This window comes from Epinephelus moara, chromosome 19 (assembly GCF_006386435.1).
Source record: "Epinephelus moara isolate mb chromosome 19, YSFRI_EMoa_1.0, whole genome shotgun sequence".
Lineage (NCBI taxonomy): Eukaryota > Metazoa > Chordata > Actinopteri > Perciformes > Serranidae > Epinephelus > Epinephelus moara.
Genome location: NC_065524.1, coordinates 41,101,121 through 41,111,812, shown reverse-complemented (window position 1 = coordinate 41,111,812; position 10,692 = coordinate 41,101,121). Strand labels below are relative to the sequence as shown.

At 48.3% G+C, this 10,692-nt stretch overlaps 1 protein-coding gene across 1 annotated transcript in view; it reads left to right on the top strand.

Moving 5' to 3' along the window:
- Positions 1–10,692, top strand: part of LOC126406355 (cullin-9) — a 53,590-nt gene that overhangs the window by 13,045 nt on the left and 29,853 nt on the right. Inside the window, exons 3-21 of the mRNA XM_050070562.1 lie at positions 755–909; positions 1,211–1,822; positions 2,485–2,626; positions 2,708–2,898; positions 2,985–3,171; positions 3,268–3,525; positions 3,620–3,818; positions 4,210–4,411; positions 4,616–4,806; positions 4,883–5,079; positions 5,238–5,386; positions 6,071–6,159; positions 6,255–6,360; positions 6,477–6,704; positions 8,135–8,225; positions 8,304–8,475; positions 9,098–9,203; positions 9,360–9,455; positions 9,581–9,757. Coding sequence (XP_049926519.1) covers positions 755–909; positions 1,211–1,822; positions 2,485–2,626; positions 2,708–2,898; positions 2,985–3,171; positions 3,268–3,525; positions 3,620–3,818; positions 4,210–4,411; positions 4,616–4,806; positions 4,883–5,079; positions 5,238–5,386; positions 6,071–6,159; positions 6,255–6,360; positions 6,477–6,704; positions 8,135–8,225; positions 8,304–8,475; positions 9,098–9,203; positions 9,360–9,455; positions 9,581–9,757 — 3,548 coding nt within the window. The remainder of the gene's footprint in view (positions 1–754; positions 910–1,210; positions 1,823–2,484; positions 2,627–2,707; positions 2,899–2,984; positions 3,172–3,267; positions 3,526–3,619; positions 3,819–4,209; positions 4,412–4,615; positions 4,807–4,882; positions 5,080–5,237; positions 5,387–6,070; positions 6,160–6,254; positions 6,361–6,476; positions 6,705–8,134; positions 8,226–8,303; positions 8,476–9,097; positions 9,204–9,359; positions 9,456–9,580; positions 9,758–10,692) is intronic.

The following is a 10,692-nucleotide window of genomic DNA, read 5'->3' as shown; positions in this document are numbered from 1 at the left end:
CAGACAGACAGACAGAGGGACAGAGGGACAAACAGACAGAGGGACAGACAGACAGACAGAGGGACAGACAGACAGACAGAGGGACAGAGGGACAGACAGAGGGACAGACAGACAGACAGAGAGACAGACAGACAGACAGAGGGACAGAGGGACAGACAGACGGTGAGGCTGCAGTTTGTTCACCAGCTTTGAGTCTTCTTCTGAGCAGGATGTGTGTGTTAGATCAGAAGAAATAAACGTTTCAGGTGTTTGAATGTGACGCGTGGAGACAGAGAACAACCTGCAGGTGGCCACCTGTTGTCATGGTTACAACAGATGATGACACGTCACACACACACATGCTGCTGAGGACCCACAGACCCACAGTGATGATAACATCCTGTCTGTCAGCTGACCAGTGTTCAGTCGGTGGTCTGCATGGTGAACAGATGAACCGACGTTTCACACCTGAGAAAGAAAAGGCAAATGGGAGGCAGGTCTAAAGTGGGACAGCACGGAGGGGTCAAGATGGGACTGTGTAGGAGGGGCCTAACCACAGCATGTTTGAAGGCAGCTGGGACAGACCCTGAACTAGGACACTTGACCCAACACAATGAAAAACCTCCTTTAAGAATTTGGCAGAATGATATCTAAGGGACAGTTATTTAGTTTGGATAAGTAGCAGGGCTGAACATTAACGTTTTACATTGTCCTCCTGTCTCTGACGGCATGTCCTCCTGTCCTCCTGTCCCCTGTCCTCCTGTCCCCTGTGCAGGAAGTCGTGCGTATGTCCTGCTGTCCCTCAGTCAGCAGGACGGCATCGAGCAGCACATGGACTTTGATAACCGCTACACTCTGCTGGAGCTGTTTGCTGAGACCACGTCGTCAGAGGAGCACGGCATCTCCTTCGAGGGGATTCACCTGCCGCAGGTACACACACACACACACACACACACACACACACACACACACACACACACACACACACACACTGTGTCAGCTGGTTTCTGTTTGTGTTATAATTTGTGATGTTTTCTTTCACAAAATGTTTGTCTACAGGTATTTAAATATATATTCACATAAACAAGTTTAAATTAATGAAGTTTATTAATATTATCATTGATCATTAATATTGAAATAATTATAATTATTGATTATTGAGTACTGATTGTTTATGTGTTGTTGTTGATTACTAATTATGTGTGTGTGTGTTTGTGGTGCGTGTGCTCAGATTCCTGGGAAGCTGCTCTTCTCTCTGGTGAAGCGTTACCTGTGTGTGACGTCACTAATGGACAAACTTAACACGGCGGGGGCGGAGTCTAACTCTGACAGACAGGACGCCAGCCCCTCCCCCGCCTCCTCCTCCAGCGCCGCCCACCAGGCAGAGCACCTCCGCGTCCAGCGAGAGTTCGACTTCACCATGGCCATGGCCAACCTCATCTCGGAGCTGGTCCGTGTGATGGGCTGGGACCGCAACCGCCAGCCTCCCGACGGCTCTGCCCACCATCCTGGTGGGGGCGGGGCTTGTGGGGAGGAGCTGGGGGAGGAGGCATCCCGCCCCGTCCTCAGATCCATCTTCCAGCCCCGTTTCTGCGCCTCCCCTGTCATCCTCACCGCCACCTCTGCTGTAGCTGCTCCCGCCGCCGCCACGCCGCCAAAAAAGAAGACAGGAAACGGATATAAAACGCGCTCTGACTTCGCCAGCCGCTCGGCCTACGTGGAGTACGTCCAGGACAACCTGAAGAGCGGCATGATGGTCCGCATGCTGGAGGACTACGAGGAGGTGAGCTCCGGAGACGAGGGAGAGTTCCGCTACAGCAACGATGGCTCGCCACCTGTTCAGGTGAGGAAACACGGCACCGATACAAAGACTCACACAGACACGTCAGCACAGTGAGCCGAGGTCACTATAGCTTCTAATCATTATTACTGTGACATGTTGGTGAGTGACTCCTGTCAGACTGCAGCGCCTCCTGCTGCTGGGAGGGTTAAAGCAGAGGAGTCAGGTGTTCAGAGAAACCTGATCTGATTGGATCAAATCTTAAAAACAGGTTGTTCAGGAGAAACAAAATGATCAGATCATGTAATCTGGTCCTGGTTTTGATCCGGACCAAATCTTCAGTTTGTCCAAAACATGTTGGGAGGATCGGGATCGGGATCGGGATCAGGATCAGGATCAGGATCAGGATCAGGCTGTGTCTCGTTAACGATAATACTGAAATGATTTTTAGTATCATATGAAAAATTTGTTAAGATCATAACTTAACTCACTACAGCAGAGACCTGATGATGATGATGATGATGATGATGATGATGATGATCAGTGACATCAGGAGGGAAACAATGGATATATGGACATCAGTTATTGGACTAATCAGTTGTTACATAGCAACATAAAATCCAACATGGTGTCCCCCTGATAACGTCCCTGGACCTGTTGAGTCTGGAGGACAGCAGTGTGTGATGTGTCCTGTGTGTGTGTGTGTGTGTGTGTACTGCGTTCAGGTGTACTGGAACTCCCTGTCCAGGACGTACTGGGTCCACTGGCACATGGTGGAGATCCTGGGCAGCGGCAGCAGCAGTCAGGCTGAGAAGGAGACGCAGGAGAAGGCCTCCACCCTGACGGAGACTCTCAAACTCACCGCGGGTAAGATCCCATCACACCTGATGCCTCCACCTGTCCCTCAGCTCAGGTCAGGTGACCCTGTTTGTGTCTCTGCTCCCACAGTGAGTCAGACGTTCTTCTCCAAGCCGCCCGGAGGGCTGTACTCTCTGCCCTACCTGTCGGAGGGTCTGCAGAGGGAGCCGCTGGCCCTGAGCCGGGCCGAGTGGTGGGAGATCCTCTTCTTCATCAAGAAGCTGGAGCTCAAGCAGCAACAGGAAGTCAACAGCATCCTGCTGCAGAGCCTGGATGACCAGGTGAGACACACACACACACACACACACACCCAGGGGCATGATGGGTAAAAAAACTATTCACTCACACCTGTCTGTCTGTCCCACAGGAGACGGAGTTGGACGACTTGTCTCTGATCGGTCTGTCTGTCCCCGGAGACGTGGCGAAGAAGCTGCTTCACTACCTGAAGCAGAAGCTGCCGTCGTCGTGTCTCAGTGACCTGCTGTGTTCACACACCTTCTGCAAACACTACCTGAGGAGAGGAGGAGGAAGTCTGGAGGACGAAGAGCTGCTGGGTGAGGACGCACAAGACATGTGTCTCTGTGAGGACGCACAAGACATGTGTCTGAGTTTCTAAATCTGTCTCCATGTCTGTGACCGTTTGTTTCCAGCTGAAGGCTCTCTGGGTTCGTCCAACTTGGCAGGAGGAGGGGGAGGAGGAGGAGGAGGGGGAGGAGGAGGAGGGGGACCAAACTCCTCCTCTTCATCGTCAGCCTTGGCCTCCTCTTCCTCAGCGTTGGGCTCCGTCTCTAAGAAGGCAAAGAAGGAACTTCCTCCTGACTCAGGCTGTGGCAGCCCGGAGACGGAGAACGAGCTGCCGTCAGAGGACGACAGCAAATACCCCGAAGACCTGGAGGACAAGATGAAAGGTGGGAGATGGGGACAGGTGTCCACAGGGACTCTGTGTCCCTCAGGTGGACAGTAACATCAGAGTCAGAGTCCATTTGTCTGTCCTCCCTGCAGTGTTCAACAACCCGCGGGTCCAGGGGAAGAAGACGGTGCTGGAGAAGCTGGGGGAGGTGGTGGACATCCTGAAGAAGGGCGGGGCGTCTTCAGACCACGCCCAGCAGCTGGCCGCCGTCCTCTTCATCACCAGGCTGCTGGAGGAGAAGGGAGCACAGGAGAAGAACTCCATGAGGAGCGACTCGGCTCAGACCATACGGTGAGACGCCATCATCAGTGGACCGCTCCAGGAAATACACAGAGCCAGAGACAACATATAGGTGTGGTGTATCCCAGGATAGAGTGTGGAGTGTTCCAGGAGATACACAGAGCCATGAGGTAGTTCAGACAACCTGTGATAGATGGTTGTCTCCAGTAAATACACAGTACCTGTGGGTAGTTCAGGAACCCTGGGATAGCTGAGTGTCTCCAGGAGATACACAAAGCCAGAGGGTAGTTCAGGGGAGCTGGGAGAGCAGATGACGATGTGTGTCCCTGAATGTGTGAGGTTCACTGTGTGATGATGTGTCCTCTGTGTGTGTCCTCTGTGTGTCCTCTGTGTGTGTCCTCTGTGTGTGTCCTCTGTGTGTCCTCTGTGTGTCCTCCGTCAGGGACAAGGTGCTGAAGCTGCTGGTGGAGCTGCTGGGCTCGTCCTCCAAAGACCTGGTGGTCAGCACGCTCAGACTCACACACCTCCTAATGCTCAAATACGAGTGGAGGGTTTCCTTTGCCACCGAGGGCGGAGTCAAAGCTGTCCTGTCCTGCATGCAAGAGTTCTCCGCCATCACTCACGTCCAGCAGCTGGCGCTCGCAGTAAGACACACCCCTCACATCCACTGTCCTCAGACGGATGCAGCTACATGCTGCAGCTTTGTTAAACAGCTGCAAACGATCTGAGGATCTGTGACATCACAGACTGTGATATCACAGACTCCCCCTGTCATTAATCTGTAAAACCATGATGTCACAGTTTTAAGATGGCCGTCCTGTGTGACCTGTTGTTGTTGTTTGTGTCAGACTCTGAAGGTCATCACCGGAGCCAGTAAACACGACCTGCGCAGTGTCGGCAGCAGCCTCCCGCTGTCTGAGTCTGGCACTCAGATGATGTTGGAGATCTTCGCCAGCATTGGCTCGGCCACGCCCGAAGGCTCCAAGGGCCTGTTGGGAGCTATCCCCGCTGCCGTTGACCTCATGCTGCAGACTAAAGGGTAACTTCCTGTCGCAGGTTCAGGTGTTGACTTCCTCTGAAGGTTCCTGTTACTGACAGCGGTTTTCTGTGTGCAGCTGCATGCTGTCGGTGAGAAACGGCCTGCTGGTCATCATCATGCTCATCTCCAACCACAAGAGCCTGGCAGAGCAGCTGGTGGCCGCCGACGTCACCGCCGTCCTCAAGAAGTGTCTGACTCTGTCCAGAGCTGAGACCATGCTCGCCATCATCGCCCTCAACCACATCTCCATGGTGCACAAGCTGGAGAGCAAAGGTACCCCCTCCCCCCCCGATCACATGACTCCATGGTGATGAAGCTGTAAACTCACCAACATAGAGCTTAACGTTGACGTCAGTACAGTCCATCCTGTCTGTGGGACTGAAGCTTTGTCTGTCCTGTGTGTGTGTGTGTGTGTGTGTGTGTGTCATCAGAGAGTCGTGAGCAGCTGGACCTGAAGGACACGGAGCTGCAGATGTTGGTGGTGAGTCTGAAGGAGCTGACAGCCACTAAGGAGGTGATCCAGACTCTGGAGCAGCTGCTGTGTGACGACACCTCTCAGCTGGAGGACCAGCGCAGTCAGGTACAGAGTATACCTGTCACCTGTGACTCACCTGTGATTCATCAGAGCTCCAGTGTGTCACAGTCACAACCATATATAGACCTTTAACACTGTCACTTAAGCCATGCCAAATGACTCTGGATCTGTGTAGCTTGGAGTTAAGCTTCTCTCCTGCATCCTGTTGTGACCTCACATATCTGAGTTAATGTCTGATCTTCACCATTAGCTGAAAACTCATCCTCATCCTGCTGTTTCACAATAAAAGTTTCTGCATATCAGAGTAACAGGAGACTTTTATTGTTAAGAGTCTACAGGAAGTGAAATGTGTTCATCACCGAATTAGTGGATTTATGGAGACACAAATACCTGCTGCACTGGGCTGATGGCCCAAACCATGCTGAGCCAAGTCATACCAAACCAAGTCAAACCAAACCAAACCAAACAAAACCAAGTCAGTGTTTGGTTTGTCCGTTCTGGGCTACTGTAGAAACATGGTGGTGCAACATGTTGATCTCTGTAGACGAGGACCTGCTCCCTGTGTAAATAAACGTCTCATTCTGAGGGAACCAGAACACAACCATGATTTAAATCTGACACACTGGAGTTTTAAAACATGATGATGATGACGATGATGATGTCACAGAATATGATGAAGCCACCTCACAGGATACAGTCGTTAAATATTGGTGATTATTGGTTGGTCAGGTGACCCACAGTCGAGACACGTATCAAGACCTGGTTCGTCTGATGGAGCAGCATCGAGCAGACCGGGCCGTCCAGCTCTCCATCCTCAGGTACTGACCCCCCACAGTGTCATGGTGATGATGATGATGATGATGATGATGATGATGATGAAGCAGCTTGTCTGATTGGCTGTTTGTCTCTGCAGGATCCTGAACAAGTTCCTTGATAACTACCAGGAGGACATGCTGCCATGGCACGAGAGCATCGAGCCCTGCCTGTCCTCCATGACGGCCTTCATCAACGACAGAGAGGTCGGTACACAGCACACACGCGCGCACGCACACACACACACACACACACACACACACACACACACACACACACTTTCTGTATGTAAACGTTTGACCTGCTGTGATTCGTCATTTAGGTGGTCCAGCTGTTCATCCGCTTCCTGTACCGCCTGGCATCCCTGAACAAAGACTACGCGGTGGTGATGTGTCGCCTGGGGACCAAAGAGGCTCTGGTGAAAGCTCTGGACAAACACAGCACCAACCTGCTGCTGGTCACCGAGCTGCGTGACCTCATCACTGACTGTGAGAAGTACGCCAGCCTCTACAAGAAGATGACCACAAGTGTCCTCGCAGGATGTATCCAGGTACGCAGGACACACCGTTAACTCTTCACACCGCCACCACTGCTGCAGCAAGTCTGCCTGGAAACGGCTTCCTGACAACACCACAGCGATTCAATTTAAAAAACATTATTCAGTTTACTGAACGTGTTAAGATCATAGAAGAAGAAGAAGGGTCCTCTTTTTTTCCCCTCCGCACTGTGGATAGCCGTCAAAGGTCAAAGGTCACTGTGACCTAGCATCCCACTCATCCTCATTAATGTGTCACCACAAAAAGGGCTTGAAGGAGTTTGCTCAAATTTGGAACAAACGTGCACTTGAACAGAAGATTAAACTGATTAGAATTTGGAGGTCAAAGTCAAAGGTCACTGTGACCTTGCATCCATCACATTCTTGTGAACACAATATCATAAGAACAGCTTGAGGGAGTTTCCTCAAATTTGGCACAAATGTCCCCTTGGACTCAACAATGAACTGATAACTTTTTGGTGATCATGGATCAGAGGTCGAGGTCACTGTGACCTCACAAAACTTGTTTTTATGCCTCCCAGCTGGTGATAACTGGCTGGAGGCTTTATGTCCGTCCTTCTATCCATCTGTCCCATCCTTGTGATCACGATATCAAGAACACCTCAAGGGAATTTCTTCAAATTTTGGCACAAACATTCACTTGAGCTCAGTGATGAACTGACTAGATTTCGGTGGTCATAGATCAAGGTAACCATGACCTTACCTGTCTCATTCTTGTGAACACGATATCTCAAGAACAGCTTGAGGGCATTTCCTAAAATTTGATGCAAACGTCCACTTGGGCTCAAGAATAAACTGATTAGAATTTGGTGGTCAAAGGTCTTTTTGACCTCATCTGTTTCATTCTTGTGAACATGATATCTTAGGAATACTGTGAGGGAATTTCTTTAAATTTGACACAAACAACCACTTAGTCTGAAGACTAAACTAATTAGAATTTGGTCGTCAAGGGTCAAAGGTCACTGTGACCTTACAAAACATGTTTTCTGCCTCCGTGTCGGTGATAGCTGTGGCTAGAGGCATTATGTTGTCATCACTGTGACCTTGTCAGCTTACAACAGTGTGGTGATCAAAGCGCAGCACTTAGCAGCAACCTCCGCCAGCCGATCTTCCCTCAAACAATGAGACTTGCTATATTCGTCGTGGTGGTTCCTGACTGACATTTCGTACAGTAGCAAGGAGCACCAGTGACATCATGAGCACTGCTCTGAGGAGTTCAGAGATTTTAATAAAGAAGCGCTCTGAGCGACCGCAGAAAAGAGCCAGGGCGCTCTGAAAAAGAACGCTGGGCATGTTGCTTCATCTCTAGAAGGCAGCGTCCACTCTCTCCGTCATGTGGACACAGGTCCGTCATTTGGAGGTGTTTACAGTCTGACTTCCTGTCATTAGATATCTGACCTGGTCTACTTCCTGTTTCCTGTCAGATGGTGTTGGGTCAGATTGAGGAGCATCGTCGTAGCCATCAGCCAATCAACATCCCCTTCTTCGACGTGTTCCTCAGGAATCTCTGCCAAGGTCTGTATACATTTAATAACATGATTAAAGATAAAGCCTCATAACTGGTGTCACTGGTTTAACTGGTGGTGTGTTCAGGCTCCAGTGTGGAGCTGAAGGAGGACAAATGCTGGGAGAAGGTGGAGGTCTCCTCCAATCACCATCGAGCGAACAAGCTGACCGACAAGAACCCCAAAACCTACTGGGAGTCCAACGGCTGCACTGGCTCACACTTCATCAACATCTACATGCACAAAGGAGTCATCATCAGGTAGTACCAGATACTACAGGTAGTACCAGATACTACAGATACCACCAGATACTTCAGGTAGTACCAGATACTACAGGTAGTACCAGATACTTCAAGTAGTACCAGATAATACAGATACCACCAGATACTTAAGGTAGTACCAGATACTACAGGTAGTACCAGATACTACAGGTAGTACCAGATACATCAGGTAGTACCAGATACTACAGGTACCACCAGATACTTAAGGTAGTACCAGATACTACAGGTAGTACCAGATACTACAGGTACCACCAGATACATCAGGTAGTACCAGATACTACAGGTACCACCAGATACTACAGGTACCACCAGATACATCAGGTAGTACCAGATACTACAGGTACCACCAGATACTGATACTGACAGTACTACTAAACATAGTCAACACAAGTACCTGTGGATGTACTCTGTGTTCATCTGCGTACGTCCTCCTTTCTCTGTGGACAAAACCACAGGTCATGAAGTTAATCTGAGGTAGAAGTATTCAGTTCTCTGAGAGTACTCTCAGGTCGTCACTGATACTAATACCTACTACAGTACAGATACTGAGAGTATACTGCAGGTATATGAAAGATAAAGTATGAACCTGTCATGTGTGTAGACAACTGGCCATCCAGGTGGCCAGCGAGGACTCGAGCTACATGCCGGCCCGAGTCTTGGTCCTGGGAGGAGACGACCCGACCAACATCAACACTGAACTGAATACGGTGAGTCTCCTCCTCCTCATCCTAATCCTCCTCCTCATCCTGCTCCTCATCCTCCTCCTGCTCCTCTCTAAAGGAGGAAGAGTTGGCCTGGATCACTTGATGTGATGATGTAAACACAAAATAATGACCACATGTATTTATGAACAACCCGTCCAGGTGAATGTTACTCCTTCAGCCAGTCGGGTGGTTCTGCTGGAGAACATGACCAGGTTCTGGTCCATCATCCAGATCAGGGTCAAGAGATGTCAGCAGGTCAGTCTACCATCTCTATGGACTCCACCCCTCTATATACTGACCCCACCTCTCTATCTACTGACCCCGCCCCTCTAAATACTGACCCCTCCCCTCTAAATACTGACCCCTCCTTCCTCTGACAGGGAGGTATCGACACTCGGGTCCACGGTTTCGAGGTTCTGGGTCCGAAGCCAACGTTTTGGCCGGTGTTTAAGGAGCAACTGTGTTGTCGGACCTACCTGTTCTACAGCACCAAGGCTCACACCTGGTGTCAGGAGGTGATGGAGGACAAGACACAGCTGCTGCAGCTCTTCAACAAGTAAATACCAAGAGATATAATACTGTTAATACTACCATAATACTGCTAATAATCTTAATACTGTTAATACTACCGTAATACTGCTAATAATCTTAATACTGTTAATACTACCGTAATACTGCTAATACTGTTAATACTACCATAATACTGCTAATACTGTTAATACTGTTAATACTACCATAATACTGCTAATACTCTTAATGCTGTTAATACTACCGTAATACTGCTAATACTGTTAATACTACCATAATTCTGCTAATAATCTTAATACTGTTAATACTATCGTAATACTGCTAATAATCTTAATACTGTTAATACTACCATAATACTGCTAATACTCTTAATGCTGTTAATACTACCGTAATACTCTTAATACTGTTAATACTACCATAATACTGCTAATACTCTTAATATTGTTAATACTACCATAATACTGCTAATACTCTTAATACTGTTAATCTACCATAATACTGCTAATACTCTTAATACTGTTAATACTACCATAATACTGCTAATACTGTTAATGCTGTTAATACTACCGTAACACTGCTAATACTGTTAATACTACCATAATACTGCTAATACTCTTAATACTATTAATACTACCGTAATACTGCTAATACTCTTAATACTGTTAATACTACCATAATACTGCTAATACTCTTAATGCTGTTAATACTACCGTAACACTGCTAATACTCTTAATACTACCATAATACTGCTAATACTCTTAATACTGTTAATACTACCATAATACTGCTAATACTCTTAATACTACCATAATACTGCTAATACTCAATACTGTTAATACTACCATAATACTGCTAATACTCTTAATACTGTTAATACTACCATAATACTGCTAATACTCTTAATACTGTTAAAACTACCGTAATACTGCAAATACTCTTAATACTGTTAATACTACCATAATAC